The sequence below is a fragment of the Patella vulgata genome, chromosome 2, assembly GCF_932274485.2.
Source record: "Patella vulgata chromosome 2, xgPatVulg1.2, whole genome shotgun sequence".
NCBI classification, from domain to species: Eukaryota; Metazoa; Mollusca; class Gastropoda; family Patellidae; genus Patella; species Patella vulgata.
Window position 1 is genome coordinate 39,158,517 of NC_065880.2, and position 27,213 is coordinate 39,185,729.

The 27,213-nt window shown below is 33.3% G+C and overlaps 2 protein-coding genes across 3 annotated transcripts; both read left to right on the forward strand.

The window, feature by feature from the left end:
- The first annotated feature begins 236 nt into the window (after positions 1-236).
- LOC126812285 (AN1-type zinc finger protein 4) lies at positions 237-16,207 on the forward strand. Its single transcript, XM_050538585.2, has 7 exons — positions 237-674; positions 5,889-6,032; positions 6,769-6,958; positions 7,474-7,612; positions 9,338-10,234; positions 11,365-11,513; positions 13,586-16,207. Exons 1-7 carry the CDS (start codon positions 572-574, stop codon positions 13,719-13,721), a joined length of 1,758 nt encoding a protein of 585 aa, XP_050394542.1. The 5' UTR covers positions 237-571; the 3' UTR covers positions 13,722-16,207.
- A 1,576-nt stretch (positions 16,208-17,783) lies between these two features.
- On the forward strand, positions 17,784-26,785 carry LOC126812286 (adenosine kinase). 2 transcript variants are annotated; one of them, XM_050538586.2, is made up of 11 exons: positions 17,784-17,968; positions 19,599-19,673; positions 19,845-19,898; positions 20,278-20,362; positions 20,828-21,000; positions 22,052-22,157; positions 22,883-23,053; positions 23,854-23,889; positions 24,236-24,350; positions 24,747-24,833; positions 25,634-26,785. In XM_050538586.2, the coding sequence occupies exons 1-11, from the start codon at positions 17,892-17,894 to the stop codon at positions 25,756-25,758; spliced, it is 1,104 nt and encodes a 367-aa protein (XP_050394543.1). In that variant the 5' UTR covers positions 17,784-17,891; the 3' UTR covers positions 25,759-26,785. The 2 variants fall into 2 exon arrangements, with proteins under 2 accessions (XP_050394543.1, XP_050394544.1); XM_050538587.1 differs by lacking the exon at positions 17,784-17,968 and adding an exon at positions 18,363-18,384.
- The last annotated feature ends 428 nt before the right edge of the window (positions 26,786-27,213 follow it).

Consider the following 27,213-nt stretch of genomic DNA (forward strand, 5'->3'; position numbering starts at 1 on the left):
TCATAGCCTAGTCGATCTTATTTATGTAACGTTTGCACAAATACTTCTGTTCAGTTTGCGAAAAACAAAGTGATATAAAAATAGGTATGAAAGATAGACTTATTTCCGTCTGTGAAACATTGTATAAAAATAACGGTAAATATACGCCATCATGACTTCATGACCAGCGTAATATGGGAAATATAAAGGTCAAGGTCTCATAATACTCTACTCTATAAATTGTTGTCAGTGGCTACGACATACGGGTAATCGTCGTATCCTCGAATTCCAAAGAGCAACCATATTTACGCGAGAGAAGAAAGGAACAGTTGTATACATAATCATTGAATATAGCGATTTATACATCTATTTTAGCACATCGTTTTGGGCGGATTATTTTCTATGTTTTTGAATACATAATGATGTGAAAAATATGGCTGTAACTTGAGAGATTTCAATCTTATTGAACTTCAAGTGTGTGTCGTAAATGAGACAAAGGTGGTGGCGCTGCGAAGATATGTGAGGACTTCCCTGAAGGGAGGATTTCCGACCTAAAAAAATAACATCACATTTCTTCGGATACCTCCCCAGAATGGAACTTTTTATCGAAACTCTTACTGGTACAGCCTTTGAACTTCGCGTTTCTCCTTTCGAGACTATTATGTCAGTTAAGGCGAAGATACAAAGACTGGAAGGTTAGTATGAATTGCTACTATGAATGATAACTCAACTATATATATTTGATTTGACCTATCTGTAGGCTATAATTAAATTGTTTATAAACAAAGTACAAAGTTAGACCTACATATAAACTGAGTATGCACATGCTTAAGTAATCGTAGCCCAACCAATTCATTTTTAAGACCTATCATAATCATTATCACATATTTGTCATTTTATTATTTTTAGCATATGATATAGGCCCAATTAATATAACTATATAAGAGCACATGACATGGTTGGTAGGCCTACTTCAAACTTCTTGAATAACACATATTATAAATATTTATATATCTGCTGCCGCAGTCACTAGTGTCAGTAATTTGTCAGAGCTCATACTAGTTATACCTATAAAAACTGTGAATACCCCATGAAAAATAGAACATCTTTATGTGGAAAACATTACATTCGTGTATATTCGTGGGATTAGCCTATAATAAGACCAAGAGTAAGAGAATCTGTTTAAAACTACAGTCATAGCAAAAGTAAAAAATTGACAAGAAATAGACAGTAGATCCATTATAGCCTATGTGAAATAAAGAATTTTATCTTACTTTTAGTACAAATAGAGATTGTCTCTCTTTGTTTTAGTTCTGGAGATGAGTTTATTCAGACTTGTAATAAGTTCTAGAAACCGGTACTTGTAAACCAGTTGACAAAGACAGAATTAGTAAATCAGCAAATTAACCATCTGACTAACTGTTAAATTTATCACAACTATTGCCCCCACAAAAAAGGATTGGCTCCTCCTGTTATGTAAAGTACCAGTATTTCGATTACTTTACAACTGCTGATCATTGTTTGAGACATATTTCTCTTGCAAACTACATTTTTATGAAAGTTGAATCTCTAACAGGAATATCATTACAAAAGAGGCTCAATTCCATTCACAACAGATGATATAAACAAACCAGTGTCTATACACAGATAAGTGTTCGAAAATCTTTTGTGCCAAGCCGGAGGATTATACGATCTGTGGCTTTAATGATAGAGTCTTATCTATAAAAAAGGGTAAACTTTTAAAATAAACTCTTCAAGTAACTTGTATTCTATATAATTGTGTCATCTATTATTCTCATCCAGTTACTAGTTCTTTTTTGTAACAGTTACATCAGACATGTTCTAATTAGATTTAGATTGTATAGAAATTTTAAGATGAAATTACCTAGGCCATGCTTTCAGCTTGTACAAATATTTTAGTGGATTAAAGTTTTTAATGAACAGTTGTTAGTTTACTGTAATATCTATTATGAATACATGCATGATAAGAGGAACATTAATAATCTTAATTAATGAATAAGATACACTCACATGACTCATGCATACATATACATGTAGAGGGAAGAGGTCCACAGAATTGGATATAAAATTGATTAGTCCTATGGATTAGGACTCACAAATATAGGGATGCACTGATGGTGATTTTTACTCTCAGGTTGGAAACTGGATTCACCAGATACATGAAGTTGTGTTTGATTAATTGAAACTCTGATTGATTGTTTTGAATAATTTAATCAAATGGATTTTGTCCCATTACTAATTGAAATAACATGTCAGATCAACAAAACTTTATCTTGACCTAAATAAGAAGCTTTTTTTTATTTTTGTTAAAATAGTGTATCCTTTTTTGCTGTCAAGGCAAGTTGTTTATCAAGCCCCTTTCAGCTTACAATTTCTGTACCTTCCATATTTTATTTTATATCGCTGACAGATAGTCTAAAGTCACCAAGGTGTAATTATGCAAATGTATAGCTGATACATGTATAACTCTCCTTATTTACCAAATAGCTCACTATGTCCAAACTGGGAACTTTTTTAGGATTGCGATTTTTGGCTTAACTAATTAAGGAGAGTGATTTTCAGTTCACCAGCCAAATATACATGTACATGTAGATAACAATGACCGCTTTTCATGTTTTCTCTCTGTAGGCCCCCCCAAAGTACATAAATGATGATGTAAAAAAAGTAATTATTATACCTAAAAAGTTGGAATAAGAAAAAATATAAGCTTAAGATTAACACCTATATTATGATAAGTGTACTTTTATTCTCAATAGATTATTTCATACAAATAACATACTGTTGACATGTTTCATGAATAGGTTTATATAGCTAATAATAATATAGCTAATGGTACATTTATACAATATAATTGTTTGTAATACATGTATATTATTATTAATATTAGTGAGTAGTGACTTATATTTTTATAGCTCATGTACCGGGAATGTTAAAAATTAGTTATCATAACCTAATTGTGTTTTTTAGAGATTTTAATAATGTAAGTTTTAGAAGAGGAAGCTTTTTCTAGTTTGTGAACCTCAGTTACTCAGTCATTTGAAATGAAATGAAATGTGGGTTTAACGTCCTACTGTTCTTTTCCAACATGGATAATGAAGATTGGCATATGCTATAGGAAAATTTTGCCCAGACAGCGGCGCTACAGCCCACTCTTATATCGAATTCCAACTTGCCAATGTGTACACGGAACCTCAGTTTTTCGTCACATCCGAACGACTAGACAGCTGTCCTTGTCAGGTCCTCTGTCCTGCACCACTGACAAGGGGAAACCACGCCAGAAAATCCTGACGAACTTCAGTCATTTGAACATAGGCAGGGAATAGGCTAGCTATGATTTTAGGCTATGTCTGGTAGGGGAACCAGCGCTTTCATCTTGTAAATATACAATAACAAATAACATTATCATTATTATGTAATGTAATTAAAATGATTATCTATTTGAATAAATAGTAATAAATTAATGTTCCAATCAGCTAAGAATAGTGCCTTTATTGGCAGTTTATTGGTAAGTGTAGGCTCAGTAGAATAATAAATTGCAATGTATTTATATTACATTTTTCTGTCTACAGTGGAATTATAAAATAATTAAGTAGTCCTAAAGAGAATTTTGTACTATTAATGAAAAATAATTGAATTCCAAACTCCTGCAGTCTTTGAGTGAGATCCAACTCTTAACTGGCAGAGGGGTTTTATCCTGACCTACAATTTTCGAAGACTGGAATCCTTTTATTGTGCTGTAGATTGCAACGAAAACTGTTTTTTTTGTGATTACTATTTCATAGATCAAAACTGGTAATCGTGGTTCGGGAGATTTAAAGTCTATTTCATCCATGATACAATGTTAATGCATTGTAAAATTATCTGAAAGGAAAATCAGTCCAAAAATGATTCGATACTGTTCAGTATTTTCAAAGATATGATGAATTTAAAAAAATATTGCATTATTCAACATCCTCCGCAGACATTATAGACAAGCTAGCGCCTCTAGCACAAACTACACTATTCTGAATGATGAATCTCTTTATAAGTCCAAAATTGGTTCAGTTCCACACAGTATGATGATTTGAAAATGTCTGAACACTTGGCACCGACTGCAATAAACAAACCAGCACCACCTATAATTCTTGGAGAATATCTTTTGATGGGTCTATTTATAAATGATTGAATGTAAGAGTCAGGAAATTATCTGCTGTTGCATATTTTGATTTTGGTTTGCTTAATATTAAATGTAAAATTATTACCCGATAAGTTGAATACATGTACATTGTAATGGGGTTTAAGCTGTGTAAAATTAGGCATTGTCCAAAACAAAAAGTGCATGATCGGCTTCTTTAAGAAATCCCATCTGAAAATTTAATTGCATTTATTGATACTATTGAAATGTGTCGTGTCTAGGAAAATAAAAATAAACCGAGACTGATTCCATCTCAGTAAAGGAAATATATCTGTTGTTGCTTCAATCATAAATCACTGGCACTGTGCTTTTTAAGACTTGGTATTGGACACTGGTCTTGGAAAGTGATAGCTTCATTACCTTCTGTCATCAATACCAATTGATCAGAGTAGACAAGTTGAGCGAAGAACAAGAGGTGGCATGTTTTGTCTGGAAGAGCAAGATGGTTTGTGATAAACATTGTGCATGATTGGCATTCTTGTGTGAAGATTTTAAATAGACCTTTGATTGGAAAATATTAGCCATAACAAAATTTACTCTAAAACAGTAAAACTTACAATTAGTGTATTTATAATGTTCTTTTTGACTCATTGATATGCATAGCATAAATGTGACCCACCGTGTCTAATTGCGTCGCATGTTGCATAATGTCATTTTTCAGTATAGGTCAAAATAGGTAAGAAACTGCAATCTGACCGATTTTGAGTTTTCACCAAAAATCAATAGTCAAAGGCATAAACTTTTGTACAAACCTGTTTTTACAACATAATAATAATCCCATAGTTCATTAATATGCGATTTACGAAGACTGTCTGAAAAGAAATGCCTTAAAACAAAGAATTTAAACCGCGTTTTTCTCAAATTAATGTATTTATGATTTTGCATCTTCAACATGCCCTTGCTCGGCCAATTTTTGTCCGATTTACATGAAACTTGTTTTATTTTGAAGGGAATTACGTGTCGGATCACCTCATACCAATATCTAAAATAACTAAATTTGTGACATGTGACTGGTTTTGCCATGGTGGGTCACAAATATAAACATATTATGGCTACAAGTAGATACAAATTATTCCTCATTTTGAGCTAATTTAACTAATATTAAGTTTTGATCCTTAAAGGCGCATTATTGAAGATTATATAAAGAGCTTGCAGTTCTCACAATAATAATTAAAAACTAGATAATGAAATGGAATATGCTGAAAATTTCAGTCAAATTGCTCCACCCTGAACCAAGATATTAGCAATTGAATTTTAGGCCTAGCCTCGATCATCATTACTAAGTTGATTCAATAAAAAGCAAAGTCTCGATTGTCCATTTTTGTGTTTAATCATCACTGCACATTTAACAGCAGATTGGATTCAAATCCAATGAAAATCGGACACATAAGATGGCATTGAGAGTTGATTATGGTCTTTTTACGTTAATAAATGTCCAATTAACAGTTTATATAACGTTATTAACATTTCAGGCCCAAACAAAACCCTGCAATAGGCAGATTTACCTCTTGCATAATGTATGATTAAATAGTTAATATATTTTGGCTAATCATTTGATAGGTGTGTAAATATTAAAGATCGAGTCAGATAATCTAATTTGTAATATATATCCTGAATCTTCAGATTTTAAGGAATATTTTTGCCAATATTGTTTTTTTTTTTTTAAAAATAATTTGCATTCAAAGTATAAATTTTACAATTTATGTTTCATTAGGTATACCAATTTCACACCAGCACCTTATTTGGCAGTCAGTGGAACTGGAAGATGATTATTGTTTACATGACTATAGTATTCACAGCGGCGCCACCCTAAAACTTGTTCTTGCCATGAGAGGAGGTCCGATAAATACTAGAAGAAGTAAGTAATTCCTGAATTCTGAAAATATTCACTCGACTTAACACCCCCCCCCCCCCCCAACCATTCAAATATGTCACTGTTACACCCAAATGACGGTTGAGTTTGAATTTCATGAAAATCAGACTAAAACTTAATGGATTATGGCCCCTGCATGTACATAAAATCAATTTATTTTCTAGCTTGTTCTCTGTCCAACTCCTGCAAAATGTGGGCGTAGCTTGTATGGCAACCGATTGTATATTATTTTGATGAAACTTAAAAAATGTGTTTATATCCCATAGATCTCGGTTCCTTTTGATATTCGTGCATATCGGACCGTAACTTCCTGGATTATGGCCATTGATTGTACAAAAAATCATGTTTTTAGCTTGTGGACCCGCTAGAGGGTTACGAGTTATGTCTGATTTTAAAAAAACCACAACATTTAAATATATCACCAGTACACCATAATGACGGTTGAATTCGAATTTCGTGAAAATCAGACGAAAACGGCCCGACAAAATGGTCGCTCCCCAAATAGTGTAAAAGTATGTAATACCAAGGATGTGGACCTCTAGATGTCACAATTTTTATCCAATTTTGATGAAACTTAAAATAGATATTAATAATTATATCTCAAAGATCTGGATTATGGCCCCTGATTGTATGAAAAATTGTTTTTCTTTTAGCTTGTTCTTTGTCCATCTCTTGCAAAATGTGGGCGTATCTTGCATGGCAACCGCTTGTTGTTTTTCAGTACCAATGGAGGATCCAGCGTTGAGAGAAATGGCTGAATATATGGAGGCAAATAAAGATGAAATATTAGAAAAACTGCCAGGGAACCGTCATGTGACATTATTAGTGTTTCGTGATGGGGATCAGCTCAACTTTTTTCGAGTTGTAGATAGAGGCGATGGAACACTCACACCTTTATCTGAATCTTTAAGGTGAAATATTGGAATAATCATATAATCAAATTTAAATTGTTGTCTTTGGTATGTCAGTTGTTTGAGAGTCACCTATTTAAATGTTCTTTTAGAAATGGGGCTGTGGATATCACTGGGTTATAGCTTAGATCCACTATATTGTGATGAGGCTTACCTGGTGTGGCCTGCTTAGCCTCTTGAGTTCCTTCCAGATTCTGTACTCTGTTGAACATCCCTGCAAGTATTTGAATACTGTTAAACCAGAAATTTCTGTGAGCAATGAATTAATTAATGTGATGAATGCGACCTACAACTAATTGCATTGATTTTTATATGCATTTCAATTTGGTAGTTCAACAAAATTCCTTTGAATTCCTTTGAAGTACCACATGGTACTGAGGGTTTATTACTTTTTCTGTTTAAATTTGATTTAATAATGAATTCACTAAACAGTTTGACTTACAAATGATTGAATATTAATTGAAATTTATTGTAGCGTATAAATTGTTTTACTTAATAATAATTCATGTTTCTAGTGCTTCTATGTATAATTATAATGAAGAAGAAGATGATGAAGAACAAGTTATTGGAGCTCATTCAGCAGAAAATGATAAATTAAAAGATAAAATGCAACAGTTACGTGTAAATATGGAAAAACTTAGCCTCACAAAAAAGGTTAGTTAGTACTCTAGATATAACAATCATATTGAAATTGATACAAGAAGAAAACCTTATAAATCCTTGATAAATTCTGATAAAATATCCAATGTGTTTATACTCTCACATCATGCAGGCGAAAGGTAGAGATTATTTCCTGTTAATATGTAATATGTGTAATCAAATCACTAAACAATCAGTTATGGTTAAATAGTTGATTGAAATTTTGTTTATTTGCGTAAATAATATGTTTAAAGGGCCAATCCCGATAATATTTTGGAGAATAAAACTGCTTAATTTTGTGTTAAAATCCCTTAAAATCCTCTACCTAAGGGCCGAGCAACTGACTCAATATTTGTGATACATTTTCAAGCAACGTAAACCCGTCAGTCTTCATCTGGAAATCGAGACCGTTGTCCTAAGCTGTATTATATGGTGTCTGAATAAAATCAAACTTTTTTTAATAAAAATAACGTGTAGGTGAAATGCACCTTTCGTTAGCAAGTACAGCATGTGGGTCATTCAATGTATAGACCTCTAAAGGAACGGGAATCGATTATCAGGTCACCCAAAGAAAAAATTTACCCCAAATCTTAAAATGGTTACGTGTCCGGATAAGCATTTTTGACGTTCATATCCAAACAACTCAATATTTTGCGCTGAAATTTTGAGACAAGATAAATACACTATTCCTCCATATTTTGGCACTTACATTTCATACGTACTCGGACTTTTATTTTTGAGACTTTGTTCAATCGGAATTGTCCCTTTAATGGTCACAGATTTATCTATATGCTAAATCTGATAGTCCAGTTACCATGTTGAATCATATATAAGGGTTAAAAAGGTTACATGTTGCAGGTTATGTTTTCCAAAAACTAAATCTAGTTTAGTTTAGATACATGTACAGCTAAACCTTGCTCATTGTCTTTATCAGTATTCAACTTTCTGTTGTTGAAACTTAAAATGGGACCCTTAAAGTTTTTTTGAAACAGCCTTTACTAAAGGTTGCTTCATTCACAAATATCAGTATATGCTTTGAACACTTTTTTGGGCCATTAAACAGGCAAACATGTTGTTTTAAAACATTTTATAAAAGTTGCTCTGGTGAAAATTACAAGGGTATGCTAAGGAGTATTACCTTAGAATGATAGATTTATCTCCCTTTTATGATCAGAAGATATATAGAGAATCTCCTACGAGTCTTTTTTGAATCCAAAAAATATCAACACGAGTCGATAAGGTTTTTTTTTACTTTATCGACGAGTGTTGATATTTATTTATATCAAAAAAGACGAGTAGGAGATTTTATTTCTTACATGCACAAATAAATAAATATTATTATAAGTCTTTGCTATAGATTTCACTTTTACTGAACCTGATAACATTACAGCGTAGTGATACATCATTTTTTGACAGCAATTCAACCATTGCAAAGTTCTTTATACTGACCCAGTGTTTCCATCAAGGTCAATTAAATAAAAATAGTTCATTTTTAATAAAAAAAAGAAAGTACTTTTAATAAAAAATGAACTGGTCTTTGAAAATAAAAAAAAGGAGTTCCTTTTTAACTGACCAATCAAATTAGGAGATAGGAGATATTGCAGTAAACTATAAAAATTTATCAGACAAGCGATATCTACTGTAGAATGTATTATTGGGTGATAATTCTACTTATTGTTACATTTTATGCTTTCTAATTCTACTGTATTGCTAATTTGTAAAATAATTTTTGTTTTTCAGCATAAAATTCCCAAACCACCTCCTCCAGGAAGTGAAAAGCCAAGTAGTTCCTCTAGCAGAATGCGTTTACGCCAGTTATCTATGTCTGGACGAACCGTTAATAAAACTTTTAATAAAAACACTTGTTTACCACCTGTCGGCCAAACATTCCAAGCTCGGGTAAATCAGGATAACACAGATAGTGATGACCTGGGACCTGTTCTTTCTTCCAGTGATGATAATTTAGAAGAAAGTGGTGCCATGGCTGAAATAGCTTCTTTTAAGACCACAATAGATACTTTTGAATCTAAGTTAAATCAGCCCCTGGATCGCGTAAAAGAGGACACTGGCGTTTGTGACGGGAGGATTAGTGCCGAAGTGGCAGCTGGTGTGGGCTCTGATTCAGGGTCAGCATCGGTTGCCGGTTCTTCCATTAAGAGAGACTTGTATAGACTAAGTAGCCTAACAGAACCCAGTACTTCCAGACATTTTCTTACGTCATCTGCCAGAAGAAGAGAATGCAATTTTGAAATGTACAAGGAGTCATTAAGGCCCTCGTTATCTTCAAAAAGTAGAAAACAGAAATGTGATCAAGCTACAGATTCTAAAGATTTACATAAAAGAATTTCTTCCTCTGCCAAAAAAGAAATATCAATAGAAAGTCTAAGAGACTCATTAATGAGACAGCCTACAACGTCCCGCTATGGTAGTAGGAAAGAGTTTCAGCTTGAAAGTCTTACAACTAGTGAAGCGTGCAGTATGTCTGGTTTATTGAGGCAAGCTTCAATTGAGAAAATCGGTACATCGCATATAGCTAACTTTGTATCTACTAGTGCTGGTAAATCAAGACTTGGTAATTATAACATGGCTGCATCATCTCAGGAAGGTTGCATACCTACACCTGAAAATAGAATGGTGGTAAGTTTTTCATTTATGTACTCTATTTCATTTGCTAAACATAGAATAATTGTTGTAGGCTTTCAAAAAAAAAGAGCACTGTCTATAATTACTTTTTATGTTATATTCTGCCGGGAGGATGGGTGGCTGAATGGTTAGTATGTGCGCGCTGTATCATAAAGTCTGTCATTGAGTCAACTGGCGTGGTTTCGATTCCTCAGTTGAACGTGACAAGGAGTAGGGTCGCCTGCCCAACCTCGTGGGTTTTCTCTGGACCTTCCAGTTTCCTCCCACTGCTAAATACCCCTATTTGCAAGCAAATTATGGAAATAAAATTGAACCATATGTTAGTCCCGAAATGACCTAGTTTGTGTCGAGTGGACGTTAAACCCCATCTCTCTATATATATATATTCTGCCCAGGCCTGGAAATAACGGTTTTACATGAACCTGACAAAATGTCAGGCACTAATGAAATAGTACCTGACATTTTCATCTTAGTGCCGGACATGTATTAATAATATGAATAAAAAAGACAATCAGTGCCGGACAAAATGACAGGCACCAGAGGTTTAGTGCCTGACAAAGCCTGAATCTGTGCCTGACATTGTCAGTGACAGGTGCCTTATTTCCAGGCTTGATTCTGCCCTATTTTCTCATGAAGAAAAGCAATAGATGCAAATAAGTATCCATCTTTAACCATTGTTTTTAGGCAGACAAGCTTAAAAATAACAGTCTAATTGTTGACTTTGTTCTGTTGTTTTTAGGCAAAAAATTTGGAACCTTTAAATTCTAATGATTAAGCTCACTAGAAATGGGGTTTTAGTGCCCTACTTTTCTGCACCAAGGGGCAAAGCCATGCACTGTGTTGTGATTGAAATTTTGCCCTCATGTGGGGGCTATGGCCTACTCTTTTTTTCGAATTTCGACTATCGAAGATTCATTTAAGTACACAGGACCTTGGATTTTTCCATCCAAACAACTAGACGATGTTCCTTGCCAGGCCGTTCCGTCCTACACCACTGACAGTGGGAAACTGTTGGGTATGGAGCAAGTGGCTTACTTAGAAACTTATTAGAAATGATAACCTATTAATTTAATCTTAAGAAACTTGAATAGTTAGTTATCTATGGAATTAATTTTACATTATAGTCTGCTAGATTACAGAGAATATCAGCTAGTCGAGATGGTTTAATATCTCCAACCCATAGATTACCACCTGTTAAAGCCAAGAAAAAGAATACTAGAAGATGTTATCTATGTGGTAAAAAGACTGGTCTAGCTACTAGCTATCAGTGCAGGTAAATTTTACATGATTAAAGTACAATATTTGTTCATAACCAAAAGCATAAATGCTGATTAGTCCAGTGGTTGTTTTCCAGCGATATCGCACAGTACCTTTCTGTAGGCTGCATATTAGTTAGTAATAAGCTTTCCTAATTAATGGGGAGCCACTGTGGCTAAGTGGGTAAGATGCTGGCTCGCTAGCCTGGAGGTCACATGTTTGATCCCTGCATTGGCCGAGAAAGTTCATCAGGATTTTCTGACGTGATTTCCCCTTGTCAGTGGTGCAGGAAGGAGGGCCTGACAAGGACAGCTGTCTAGTAGTTTGGATGGTACGAAAAACCGAGGTCCTGTGTATATATTGGCATGCACGTAAAAGATCCCTTGGCAGTTGGAATTTGATATAAGAGTAGGCCATAGTGCCGCTGCCCGGGCAAAATTTCCCTCATAGCACACTGTATGGTGTATGCCCGTCTTCATTAGCCCAGTATAGGAGTAGGACGTTAAACCCTAGGGCTGTACGATATTCTCGATATAGTCACTTAACCGAGGTCCTGTGTATATATTGGCATGCACGTAAAAGATCCCTTGGCAGTTGGAATTTGATATAAGAGTAGGCCATAGTGCCGCTGCCCAGGCAAAATTTCCCTCTTAGCACACTGTATGGCGTATGCCCGTCTTCATTAGCCCAGTATAGGAGTAGGACGTTAAACCCTAGGGCTGTACGATATTCTCGATATAGTCACTTATTGCGATATGGTATTTTCAGATCCAACTACGATATCATGTGGCCAAAAATCGTCGAATAGTGGTTTATCGAATATCAGCAAAAACTTCAAATATCGAAAAAAATTATCATAAAAATAGATAATAAATACGCTATACAGCTGTGGAAATTAGCCGACGGCAATAAACTTTAATAAAACTAATGTTTTGAGAATCGTTAAATGTTGAAAACACTTGCGCAATGTCCGCAGCCGTTTTTCACTGAATCGTGTATGCGTTACTTTTACTTTGTTTTTAGTCGACAATAAATTGTCAGTTGTTACTACATGTAAAGCTTAGGCCTACTAAACTTTTGAAATTTCCCACTACTGCGACTAATTACGAGGCTATAAATAGGTTGTCATATTTTTAAAAAACAAATATTGTTATAAAACTTTCCGAAACTTAATTTCTGAAAGCAAGAATAAAACAATCTATAAATAGATTACTGTCACTGTTAGGCCAGGTATACCACAGCCAATCGAATGCTTGAATGGAAGATAGTCCGGATCATTTAGTATTTGTTAAACTGTTTGAACTTACAATACAAGACTTGAAGACGGCATCTACTTACTTCCGGTGCACGTGATGTTTGAGAATTTTCTTACACAAGGTCACAAAAGCAGACGATTTAATTTAATTATGGAAAATTAAAAAGCATTGAAACGTTTTTATCAAAAAAGGATGTTTTGTTCATTTTAATAAATCTATATTAAAAAAAGGAAAAGTTTAAAGTGTATGAATAAAGCAATTCTTTTCTTACCCACGATTCTTACTCAGTCACACTGTAGTGTAGTCAGCTTTAATAAATTTATATTTATATTTAATTTATTTAATAGCAAAGTGACATTAATATCAAATATCGCGATATTTAACTATATCGTTGAAAAAAAATGCCAATATCGATATCGTCCCTTTTTGCAATATCGTACAGCCCTATTAAACCCCCATTTCATTTCATTTCCTAACTAATGCTCATAATAAAAGAATAGCTCTTGAATTAGAAACAAAACAGATTTCAAGATGGTGTATAAATGAACACAAACAGTGATGCCGTGTCAAAATTACTTCCTTTTTTCTAAATGTGTATTTCTATTTGATGTTATACAAAAATAACAGGGGAATGGCAGAATTTTCTGAATCAAGGAATAGTAGTGTTTGAACAATCAGTTTTTTTGTTCAGTTATTTTGGTGATAGAAAATCAATCTAAAGTTTATCTAAAGGGGGGGGGGGGGGGGTAACTCTTCTTTATAAATGGTTCTAATATTTTTTGGGGAGGATGATCATTACAGTCTGTTTATATTTTGTTTTGTCTACTTTCAGATGTGGTGATAATTTCTGTGCTACACATCGCTATGCAGAATCCCACGATTGTAGATTCGATTACAAAACAGAGGGGAAGAAGCTGTTAGAACAAAATAATCCTGTAGTCAATGCACCTAAATTACCTAAAATATAGCAGAACTTCACTTTGTTTAAACATCTAGATTTGTTATATTAAATATATTTTTGTTATGGAGATGGCGTTTATTTTAAAATTTTATCATTAAGTTTGTATTGAGAAATGATTTACAGGTTCTAAATTGTAGGCATTATTTTTCTGTTGGCTTATCTGTGACAATAATAGATTTATTTTTATTCCTAATTACTTAACCAGTACATTGGAAAAGTGATAGGTGATGTGAAAGAAAAATTGCAGGTATTTTTACGTACTAATTAAGAGCTAACTTTTAATTTTGTTATTCATTTTTTTTATGGATAGTTTCAATAATATTTATAAGATATATAGTAATAAGTCATCCATTCTGAGATCGGTTGACAGCCATATCAAACCAAATAGAAATTATGACTTTGATTGTAGTTATTTTTTTTGTTTTCTGGCAACAGCTCCCTAAACATCAAAAATGTGAGACAGTGAACGAAAAACTGGTTTTATACTAAAACATTTAAAATTTACAGAGGTTCTTAAAATATCTATAAAATAATGAATACTATTCTCATTAAATTTTAATGGCTGTTTACATAAGGTATAATTATATATATTCCATTTATCATTACAAGTATATTATTTGATGTTTTCAATAATTATATATTGAATAAAATGTGAATGTATATATTGATTGAGGGTAAACTTGATATTGCAGGTCCATTATGAGTTATATTTGTGAACATATGACTAAAGAGCCATCACTTACTCATTTACCTCCTACTTCCATGAAGTCGGTGTTTGGTTGCATTGATTTAAAGATTACACAGAAATATGTTTATTTTCAAACCATATTTCCCTGGACCAGAACATACCATACAAAGCTGGTCCGGTTCTAAAAGGGAGGTAGTTTACAATAAAAAGTATTTGACTGCAGGTTCTACAAAGTCAAAAATAAGGGTCATTATGGTTATTTATCGCATGATTTCTCTATCTAAATTTGTTTGGATTAGAGGTCTGAAACTAGGGAAAGGCATGAGTTTGCTCAGTCAGTTGTCAGTTCTTTGTATTCAGTTAAAATATTATGGTATAATGTGTAAATGGATTTAGATGTTAATGTATGTGTGCTATTATTGTTTATCTTTAATCTTAGTTAGGTCTCTTTTTACTTATAATCTGTTTTTAACTTCTGTTAATCTACACTGTATCAATGTAGAATGAACACTGTTTCTTGACAAATAACTGTACATATATAATATAGATTCAAATTATGAATTCTACAAATTGCCATGTCAGGTTGTGAAGAATCTTTGTCAATAGTCAATTATCTTATCTTTGATCTGCCTTTCTTCTCCATTTTTTTTGAAAGGATTCATTGATTTTACAATTCAGCTTTTATAGAAGATTCAGCTATAGGGCCTGAAATTAATAGTCATTTGATTGCCTTGCAAGAAAATTGAACTATTCGGACCCTATATTTTCGGAACTGGATATTTTTTCGATTGCATTCTGGTTCAGTAACTGAAAAGCTTTGATCAAATTTGAGTATCTGGGATTTCATTGGCTATACTTAGTGGATAATATGATAGTTTTAAAACCTGAGCTTTTTTTTCTATAGTATATTGTTTATTACTATCCAAGATGATATTAAATCATGGTTGATTTGATAATTTAAGGAAGTTGATCATATAAGTAATTTAATTAAGGAGTTAGTTTTAAAGGACTGAATTAAAATATACTATTAAAAGTAGATGCTATAAATTGATCCACCAAATGTTTAAAATATTTAGATATTATTTAGTATTAAGAATGTAATGCAATAAAAAGGTTAATACATGTATTTATAAATTATATAGTATTATAAAGATATTTTGCTAAAAATTTAAATTCTAGAGTACAGTAGTTCTCAGTTCCATTTTTTTTCAATCGTACACACTAAATTTGGAGTCTTGCTCCAAATTTATATAATTTTCAACCTCTTACTTTATCTTTCTTCACAAATGGGCTGCTTTAGGTGATTTCATTGGATAACTTTCTGTTTTCTTTCTTTTCTGTCCAATCCTGTTAAGTTGGGGGTTAGTTCTGTTTAAACAAACTGGTTGTGAAAGCGAACCTTAATGAAGAAGTCATGCTTATCGGGGGGTTTTCAGGGGAGAATGAATTTATCATCTATTCCACAAATAGAAATAGCATTGGTTCTTTTATAGAATACCAGTATGGTATATTCTTAAGTAACAATGTATACCATTTATATTAGATGGTACAGGTCTCAAAACAAATCAATTATTTAATACAATATTAAAGTATGAATGACAATTAATGTAATTATAAATAAGTATTAAATTATCAACTTTTTATTCTGTAAAACAGAAATATATTCTATTTCTATCTAGATTATGTGAGTTATTATCCGAATACAGATATTATACTATTACCGGTATATATACTGTATTCAGTCTGTGATTGAATGTCGTGTACTACTAATATTGAGTGAATTGAAATAAAGGACAAAGAGTTCATGTTTTATTCTTTTATTTACAAAACTTGAATATTTCAGCCACAATTCATTTGAGCACACCTTTTAGCACCTTCTGTTGACCCAATACCTTAAGTTATGCAGTGGGATCCAGACATCTTGAAATAAATGAAACAAAAAGACTTTTGTCATTGTCAGTATGGATGATGGCATGCTATTTAGTATTTTAAGGAGCATGGTCCCATTTCACATGAAAGACTTACACAAACTGAACTTTTGATTGAAGTGTGTAATGAACTTTACAGTAGCCCACCGGTGTGCTTCGTAATGGGTCACAGGTCTTTAGCCTGCCACTTATGTTATGGCACTAAACAATGTGAGTAATTCCAAGGGTTAGGTTTGCCAGACTGGTTTTACTTTATAAAGACGAGAAATATTTTGAAAAAAAAAAGATGTTAAAGATGGGTTCCCGCGTACAAACTGGGTGATTTAATGGTATATATGGACCAAAAACATATTCAAACTAATTAATTTGTCATAATTATGCTTCGAATCCTTCTCAAACATTGTAATTGCGAAGGAATGCCCTGCTATTAAAATTCGATCAAACCAGGTCATGTTTACGTCACGTCTTGGGAGTCAGAGGAGAATTCATTGCATACATAAGACGATGTTGTCTTTAATCGCTTACTATTTATTACAAATATCTAATCCTAATTAAATTCTCAGATTATCCACTACCCGCGTCTTTTTCCGTCATTTTTATCCCAGAAAGTATTGTATGTCTAACTCTTCATAAAGTTTATCAACTTGTACATCAAGCGCTCAATGTTCGCTTGTGACCTTTGACATCAAGCGTGCAGAAGTTCTTAATCGTCGGGCTGTTGATTAGGGGAACCCTTACATTTTCGTCCTGTATATGCTCCATGAGTGTTTTTCGGGGAATCCAGTATTTTTCTAGTAAGATTGGATATCTCTACTTTCCATATATACCAAAATTGCCAAATTTTTTATTGGAAATAACCACCCGATAAATACTTTTCTGGGAACCCATCTTTAAATACATGGTTTTTATTTTATAGAAACAAGATTCTTTTTTTAAAAAAGAAGAAAATTAAATACATTTAAAAATTAATAAGGGTGGGTAGCACCTGGATGGAGAAAATATTACTTATGGTTTAATAAAGATGACCATGGCATAGGCAAAGATAGTCAAGACCTGGTTGAATTTTTCATTGTGTTGAAAGTGGTTCGGCAGTGACAATTTTTCATTTCTTCAATAACGAAAGTCAACTAAAAAAAACTTTTGATAAACAATGATATTAACTGATTTTAATTCTTTGACATTCACTGAAAAATCAAAAAGATTTTTTAAAGCGGAAGGGCAATAACTCCAGTTAATGAAATTACCTCCCATAAAATGGGCTTCAAAAAGGTATTTCACGCACGTTTCATATGCATAAAAGATAAAATGAAAAGCCGAACTATTTTTAAAATCATAATAGTAGTTTGATACTGTGGCACATTCCAAGAAACAAACCGCCGCTATCAAATATCTGGGTCCTCAGAGTCAGAACTTTTAATCTGGGGCACGTGTCTGCTTCAGTCTCGATTATTTAGCGTAGGAAATAACAGTACTGCTGGATAACGGGCAACGGCTCATTATTGGCGCACGGGTTGAACTTCATTATTGTCTCTAATAGTAAAAATACAGCCAAGTTCGCATCATGGAATCAAACAAGCGACAGGAAGATGCCGGTGATGCTGTTCTTGATACAAAGAAACCAAAATTAGCAGACACAAGGTTAGTGACATCCAAGCAATACCGGTAATGAAAATTGAACCCACGGCCTTTAGGTTGTATCCTTCTCATAGTCGACTATTTGATGAAGTATCGACACGGGATTGGTTGATACACGATTATTTCATTGTGGACGTAGTTGGGTCAATGAATTTGTCAACGATGAATTATTTGGTAATTCAATTGTAGTTCGTGCTGTTATATTATGAGCTTTACGCATTAGAATTTTATCTGGTCAAATGCATTGCAGTTTTAAGGTAGAACATTCTTGCAAGTCACAAAATCATTGTACTGACTGATTTCGTATTTAAAAATACCTTAAATACCGATTGTTTAATGGACTCGTCCGACCTGTATATAAAGACCCCGACACACGATTGTTGTTCTCTGAGAAATTTACTACGGACTGCAATGTCTCGGTAAATTAATTCAAATCCTATATGTTGACATTACATTTAGGGATTCTTACTCGTTATGATCAGAATGTCACGCTAGAGCTATTCTTTTCTAATGACAACTGTCAGATCATCTTTATAGTAAACTTTTCAAAAAGTTATTATTTGATTCCCGAATGGTACTCCGCCATGCAGTTTCCCTTTTTAGGCTTATTATGATTTATAATTTATGGCTTAAGTTGTTATGAATGAAAACAACAAATTGAAATTGCCAGAGGCTAGCTGACTAAAATTTAAAGGAGCTAAATCGCTAACATTTGGCGCCTAGAAATTGACAAAAGTGGGTCGCAACGCATATAATACTGTAATATGTATGCATATAAACTGATTTACATTCAATGGTTTCCATTTTTACTCCAATTTCAAATCAGTTATGTTCGGCGAAATAAGCCAGCAGTCTCAATCGAGTGCAAATTTCTAGCGTCTGGTTATTCCAGTCTACATACGCCGTTCGATTTGGTGCAATGTGTCTAGCCTCGTCCATCGAGTCTCTTTTTACAACTGGGGCTGAAGCGCATTATGGTACACGATTCGTGTACCAATGGTAAAATGTTTATTTTGTCTTAAATATTGGATATCAAAAGCCCATCTTATTCCAGTAAGACCACAACATCAATGTTGATTTAATTTGACAAATAAATCGTGTTTTCAATGTTGAAGATTTTGGATGATATTGAGTTAGAGACTTAGCTACTTTAATATCAGGAGGGATCGAGTCTGTACACAAATTATTTATAATATTATACTGTACCTGAGAAGTTTGGATTCACTACGTATTGACTTACTATTGTCAATCAGATTGGTGATTGTAGATTCTGAATAATTATATACTAATATATACTATAGCCCAAGAGTAGGCTACCATCTACTGATAAATACTATAAATAGATTCAGGGATGTGCAGGGGCCAAAGATGAGGCCAGCATCATAGTTTCCAGGATGAGTTATTACCATACTATAAATTGCTATGGTTATTCTTTAGAAGTATGCATAATATCTGTACTGTAGCTGTTTTAATTTACAACAATGAACATGAGGCCAAAATGACAGTTTCCAGGATGAGTTATTGCCATAACTATAAATTGCTATGGTTATTATCTTTAGAAATAAGCATTATATTTGTAACTGTTTTAATTAACAATATTTGGTCAAAACACAATTCTATTTTTCTCTTTCAGAACTGGTTTGTTATTAGGCTACGGAAATCCATTATTGGATATTTCTGTAAATGGTAATCAAGAATTTTTAGACAAGTAAGTAGAGATAAACTAAATTAGTTATTTAAACAAAATACTGTTCTGAATTTCACGCCAGGAAATATGTCAAACTATGTAGTAAACATAATTTAATTAAAAATCACTATTTGTTTGTAGTTAATCTTGTGCTATTTTATTTAATGATTTGTTTACAATTGTCTTTTTTAGATATGATTTAAAGGCTAACAATGCTATTTTAGCGGAAGACAAGCACATTCCTTTGTAAGTAGCTTTAACTCGTAAAACATTGGAATGTGACAATCAAGCTTGAGAACATAAAACTGTTTAGGCACTTGGAAATTATGATTTCTACGACACTGGTACCAGCGCCATTTTTTACTGGTACCGGTAACTTACTGATTACTTATTGCACAGATTGTTACCAGAAGTGGAAAATAGTAATCCAATGGCACTTCACATGTATGTTTTCATTGTCTTCATTCGCCCAGAAAAGTAGGACATTAAACCATCTTATTTCATTTTTTTGTACGTTTTCTCAATTAACTAACCACAAATAATGGATAATTTCTGAATGGTATTTTGTTCATTGAGATTTGAAATTTATCTGTATAAATTAATCAATGTGGGTTTTATTTTCCAGGTACGATGAAATGGTTAAAACATTTAAAGATTCTGTAGAATATGTACCAGGAGGTGCTACTTTAAATGCTTTAAGAGTTGCACAGGTCAGTTTAAAAAGTATCTTGAACTTCCATCGTAGAAGATCACAAGCCATCCAAATCAATAATTGTCTTATAAGAACTTTGTAAGAGGAAAATATAATGGTACAGTTTATTAAATTGCAACATAATATAAATTGAATGTTAATTTATGATTTTGTTGTCACTACTGACTGTGTAAATATTACTCTTGATTCGGAATTGTTACAGCATTATTTGATTAATCGATGTATAGACACTATCACATGCTGAGCTTGGCTATTTATTTGACTGTGAACATCTGTCAAGGTAGGGTCAACATTTATTAGAGATTAACTTTGGTTGTGTAGGGCATCCTACACTGGATTTGCATTTCGCTAATGTCAGCTAGCTCACGGGGATTGATTCCACATAAAACAATAGCTATCACTTTGTAGCTAATACTTTGGCAACTTTTTGATGATTTTAGTTAATACATCTTTCCCCTTTCAGTGGTTGCTGGGTAACAACGAAGCTACAACCTTTTTTGGTTGTATAGGTAAAGATGATAAATTTGGATCTATATTAGTAGATAAAAGTAAAGAAGCTGGTGTCAATGTTCAGTTTCAATATACAGAAAAAGAAGCTACAGGAACATGTGCTGTAATATGTACTGGTAATGCTAGGTAATACACCATTTATCTAGATTGTTATCTATATGATGAGTATATTTATAAAGTCTAAAATAAGCCATCTAATGATAAAGATAATCTAGTAGTGTATTATCTATATTTTAATGTATTAAAGGAGATGTAAGTGAATGTCACTAATGGTCATTTTAAATTCTTAATAAACTACAATGTTAAAGTTAAATCTCTAAAAGGAATATCAGGCCAAAAATTGTTCAATTCCATTCAGTATGTACAGAACTATGATGAATTCAAAATGTTACAACATTCATCATTCTCTGCTAACAATATAAACAGGCCAATAGGACCTATAAGCGTTGGGTAATATCTTTTTATGGTCTTCTTTTTAATCCAATTGAATCCAAATCCATGGCAGATCTAAAATCAACTCTCTAGACTGTAGGATGACTAAGATATTGAGTGCATTAAACAGTGTTAATAATGTGGACACTCTCTCCTGGAGACTGCGGATTGAATTTGAAGGACTGATAATCAACACTTTGTTTACTATCATGGTAATAGTACTTGACAGGATTATTTAGTCTATTATTTGTCAAAACATCAAACATTCATAGCTTTGCTTAGAATAAAGTAATTTGACAGCAATTTTCAACATATATATTTTTTGTTATGTATTTTAAAACTATTTTAGCAAGTATGACCAACTCTTTATCTAAATCTAAAATACCGGGTAATGCATCTTTAAATGTTTCATGATCAATTTAAATACTTTTTAGCATGGGTTTGATTTTGTTCAAAATGGGATCAGTGACTTTATGATTGGTAACAAACTTGTTTGAACTGGTTTACTGAATCATAAATTTAACTTGTTATGATAAGATGTATACATAACTAAAATGAATTGATATTATTAAGGGGTATCGATCATGTTATATTTATATGAATACTATCTGTGTCATAAATAATAAAGATATACAGTCACTTCAAGTTGTTGAAGTTCACAGATATGATATCTGATGTAAAGGTTTAAGATAACAAGTTACTTTTTATGGTAATATTAAGTATTTTCCTTTTGATGTTTTTTCAGGTCATTAGTAGCTAATTTAGCTGCTGCTAATTGTTTTACAGAATCACATTTAGATAATGAAAATAATTGGAGTTTGGTTGAAAAAGCTCAATATTATTATTGTGCAGTAAGTCTTGTGTTTAACTTTCTGATGTTTTATTGATATTCAAATTGTTCCCATTGGATTCATAATACATTTGGAAAGCCAAATTCAACTCAGGATATTTCAAGTCCTGTTTACAGTAGATAGAATTAACAGGGGGTCACGGTGGCTAAGTGGGTAAGATGCTGGCTTGCTAGCCTAGAGATTGGGTGTTCGATTCCTGCATCGGCCAATAAAGTTCATCCAGATTTTCCGGTGTGGTTCCCCCTTGTCAGTAATGCAGTACAGAGGGCCTGACAAGGACAGCTGTCTAGTTGTTTGGATGGGACGAAAAACCGAGGTCCCGTGTACAAATTGTCGTGCACGTAAAAGATCCCTTGACAGTTGGAATTTGATATAAGAGTAGGCTGCAGTGCCGCTGTGCGGGCAAAATTTCCCTCATAGCACACTGTATGGCGTATGCCCGTCTTCATTAGCCCAGTTCGGAGCAGAATAGTAGGACATTAAAGTTTAACGGTTAAACCCCATTTCTTTACATTTCAGATAGAATTGACAATTTAGGGTTGGTGGCAATATTTGTCTAGACCAAAAGCAAGGTTCTGGGTACACATTGAAATGTTTGCATAAAAGATCTTTTGAATTTGAAATAATATAGACAGACTTCTCTGTTGCATTCTACATATTATAGAAATATGAATTAAAACAACCAGTACACTGAAAAATGTGATATTTTATTTTAATCTTTCCAGGGCTTTCCATTAACTGTTTGTCCAGCTGCTATGTTAAGAATGGCTAAACATGCGAATGAGAAAAACAAGACATTTTGCATGAATCTATCAGCACCATTTTTATGTTCCTTTTTTAAACAACCCATGTTAGAAATTTTACCATATGTAGATATTTTATTTGGAAACGAAACCGTAAGTACAAGTTTTAACATGCATTAAACTATACCCTAAAGTTCTTCTCCACACAGCTGTATCAGGCTGGACTGTCTACTGGTTTAAGACACGCGCATGAAATCACAAGGTCTGTCATTGAGTCAACCCGTTTGAACGTGACAACGAGTAGGGTCGTCTGTCAAACCTTGTGGGTTTTCTGTGTCCTCCGTTTTCCTCCCACAGTGTTGTTTCAATTCCTTGCTTGAACGTGACAAGCAGTAGGGCCGCGGCCGGCCGCCTGTCCAACCTCATGGGTTTTCTCCAGGTTCTCCAGTTTTCCTCCCACTGCTAAAGCCCATATATGCAAGCAAATTATTGAAATAAAATTGAACCATATGTTAGTCCCGAAATGACCTAATTTGTGTCAAATGGAGTTAAACTCTCTCTCTCTCTTTCTCTCTCTCTCTCTCAAGCCATGGTTCCAGTGTATAATTGTAGTTAAGTGGTCTTAATTTTCTGGTTGTCATGATTGTGAATAGTATTTATGACTTGAAGTGACATATTTCTGTCACAGATTTCACTGTTTTGAGTGTATTGTTTAGTCAATGAACAGTTTAATGATCAATGATAATTTTTGAAACAACAGTTTGATTACTCATTTTTGCGTTTGTATAGTAAATGTTATTAAATTTTCTTGTGCATGCTCTACAGACTAGAATTTTTCAGACCGAAGATATCTCACCATCTTTCCAAGATTGCATTCATTTCTTGACACATTTTAGTGATGCTCAAAATATATCAAAAAACAAAACCACTTGAAATTTTTTATACTTTTTCAGGAAGCTGCAGAATTTGCTAAAGCTAATGATTTAGAGGTAAGTACTAGTGTAATACAAGTAGAGAATCTCTTTAATTTATGTATGGTCAGTAAACATTCACTTTGCATGTGCTTTATTATTCTGAGAGAAATCTGATAAACAATCATAATCATAAACTTAGCTAAAAAGAAAGGACTTGGCACCATAGTTTATCATGGATTATGAATTTCAGGTTCTCTTAATTTCATTAGCAATTCTAGTTTCTATAATTTGGGTGTTAATGTATTACAATTTGGTTTTGTAAAAAAACTAGACCTCAAATGGCATTTTTCTGTTTTGGAATAAATCTTCATGTGAATCAAGAATATCGCTGATGCCTTGTTTTGCTTATAATGCATTACAGACTACAGACATTAAAGAAATTGCTTTGAAAGTAGCAGCTATGGAGAAAACCAACAAATCTCGTTCACGAATGGTTATATTTACTCAGGGAGACTTGGCTGCCATTGTTGCACAAGGTATTATCAATTAAAAATAATTTTGATTTGCTATAGGAAGTGAAGAATTGTATATTACTAGCTATTTAATATTGGGATACTGTAGGTTCGTCACATTTGATGGAGTTTAATGATGAGAATTTTCTGCTTAGGCTAAGCAGAGATAAGCAATTTAATTGGTTGGTGCTTTTGGGCACATTAACTTTTGATTCTAATTGAGTGGGAATGATGAAACTTGACTAAGTTCAATCATGAGCAGTTTCTGGTTAGGGTATGTTTGATGTGCCATTAATTATGTGTCATCTATTTAATTTGAGATTGAGGTGAGGGGGAAAAAAGCCTTGTATCACTGTTGGTTTATTGTTTCATATCATAGCCTTTTTGTATTCTTTGATATTCACATATGTTTTTTTTTAGATGGAAAAATAACAGAATATCCAGCAACATCTGTGAATTCTACTGATATAGTGGATACAAATGGTGCTGGCGATGCATTTGTAGGAGGTAATTATTAGATGATTATAAGTAGCCTAATTTAACTTTTTTATGCAGATCGCCTGTGGTTGACTGGCTAGCTGGTAGATGCCACACTAATCAACAGTGAATATTCACTAGGCCGCTACAGTCACTGAGAGGGATGACATCAGTGCAGGTTAATAATAGCTCACAATATTAACTTTTTTCCTTCTGCAAATTAAATTCTAGAATATTCTTTTGAAGTATTAGAAAAATAAATAAAGCTGTTTGAAGTATATCTGGATAAAAAATAATTCCTATTTAGTGTAGATGGGTATATACAATGAGTAAAAGGCACCATTCTGCGGACCAGTTTATGTTATGTATACAATGCATGCACTATCTAGCCAATGGTCGACGATGTGTGATGAGATGTCAGGCTTATACTTCAGTTGGCAAATGAGAGCTTTTGTGAGATTGACAGAATTGAATTCCAGAATGTTCAATCTCCTTTTAAAATAGGGGGTTGGATGGCTGAATGGTTAGCACGGGCTTGCTGTATCATAAAGTCTGTCATTGAGTCAACTGGCGTGGTATCGAATCCCCGGTTGTACGTGACAAGAAGTAGGGTCGCCTGTCCAACCTCGTGGGTTTTCTCCAGGTCCTCCGGTTTCCTCCCACTGCTAAAGACCCCTACGCGCAAGCGAATTATTGAAATAAAATAAAACCATGTTAGTCCCAAAATGACCTAGTTTGTGTCGAGTGGACGTTAAACCCCATTTCTCTCTCTTTCTCTCCTTTTTAAAATATCTTGCTTATGTTAAAAGTTTAATATTTCTATGTTACAGGTTTTTTAGCTCAGTTAGTTCAAGGCAAGCCAATCAGTGAAAGCATGCGATGTGGACACTGGGCTGGTAATTTAATCATACAACGACCTGGATGTACCTTCCCTGAAAAACCATCCTTTGCATAATTGAACTGTTCATTGGAGAATGTGAATTGTAAAATTGAAATTATATAAATATAAGTGAAAAGATTTGGCTAAAAATAAGTTAAATTTGGTTCACATTCAACTATATGCCAGTATCTGTTCTACAAACTTTTTTTTTAAAATGGCTATGCACAAAGGTCTGTTATGGCCTTAACATTTACATGAGATTAATTTCTGTGTTATGAAATTGATTTAAAATGGAGATCTCATAACCTTTCACTCAATTTTCAAGATGCACATATTTTTATAACATTGCCAAATAGTTTTATTCTCTAAACTCTTTGTTTATTCTTCTAAAATAGAATGTGCTATGATGTGAAATTTGTTTCAGTGTTCATAAGATGTTTAAAGTTGTCTATAAACTATGGTTGTTTTGTTCATGAAATTCTCCAAATCGATGCAGAATTGTTCAAAGGACAAGGATGCCAATTTTCATGTTGATTGGACTTGAACTGATGGAGCCTTAGTCTTTTTCGAAGAGCGTCACCCCAAGAAGAACAAGATGAGTAGTGGTTAGCGACCAGTACCTGGTCCAAAAAGTGGGTTGAAATAAGCATACATAAACACTATTTCATGATAATTATTTGGAGTTGTCTCCTATTACCAATAGCTTCAAACACTATTTCGTGATAATCATTGAGTTGTCTCCCATTACCAATAGCTTCAAGTCTTAATCGACTCTCAATTCTGTGTATATACAGAGGCTTTCACAAACATCTACATATGGTTATTATAAATGAAATACGTTGATCTTTGTTCTCATTCAAAGAAATTTAAATGTCTTTAATACAAAATAATGTAATTTCTGTCTTACCCTTTTATACGATTTGAGATAAGCATGAAAAACTCATAACTGGGAAATAATAATTGTTGATATGAATTTTTAGATTGTGGAAAGTTTACATAATGTTATAGTTATAATTAACAGCATGCATTTATATGATCTTAGTTTCTTCTACATTGATAATTATGTGATAATATTCATTTATGGATTAAACATAGATCTCTATTGTTGTTTGTGAATTCTCTCAATGAAAGTTACAGATACCAGTGTTTTACCTCATGCCCCCTTGCGGAAAAAATTCACTGCAGTTTTGGGTACAAAAATTGACTTGATCTCTCTTAAAATCTAACCACGGCAATCGTTTTTCTGAATGATGTGTATTAACATTTGGTGTTGCATATTGGTAATTCATAGCTTTGTAGTGGTGTAACAGTTTTTGAAAGAAGTGTGTATTAGCATTTAGTAGTGTATTAGTGGGCTAATATACAAGCGTAATTATTTAAATATTGAAGACTTAACACCCAGTCTATATTTATACGTCCAGATCCCTTATAGTCTGGGGTGTCCATCAAATGGGCACAAAACCAGACCCAACTTTCCTAGAGTAAAATTTTGCGTAGAATACGATCGGGCCGCTGTTGGGGCGTTTTTGA

Bases quoted from the DNA above. Each gene is read 5' to 3' on its own strand.
- LOC126812285 (XM_050538585.2), top strand. From the start codon at position 572: ATGGAACTTTTTATCGAAACTCTTACTGGTACAGCCTTTGAACTTCGC. The intron at 10,235-11,364 runs GTAAGTTTTTCA...TTTACATTATAG, and splicing joins CACCTGAAAATAGAATGGTG to TCTGCTAGATTACAGAGAAT. The intron at 11,514-13,585 runs GTAAATTTTACA...GTCTACTTTCAG, and splicing joins GCTACTAGCTATCAGTGCAG to ATGTGGTGATAATTTCTGTG.
- LOC126812286 (XM_050538586.2), top strand. From the start codon at position 17,892: ATGGAATCAAACAAGCGACAGGAAGATGCCGGTGATGCTGTTCTTGAT. The intron at 22,158-22,882 runs GTAAGTCTTGTG...TAATCTTTCCAG, and splicing joins CTCAATATTATTATTGTGCA to GGCTTTCCATTAACTGTTTG. The intron at 23,054-23,853 runs GTAAGTACAAGT...ATACTTTTTCAG, and splicing joins TTTTATTTGGAAACGAAACC to GAAGCTGCAGAATTTGCTAA.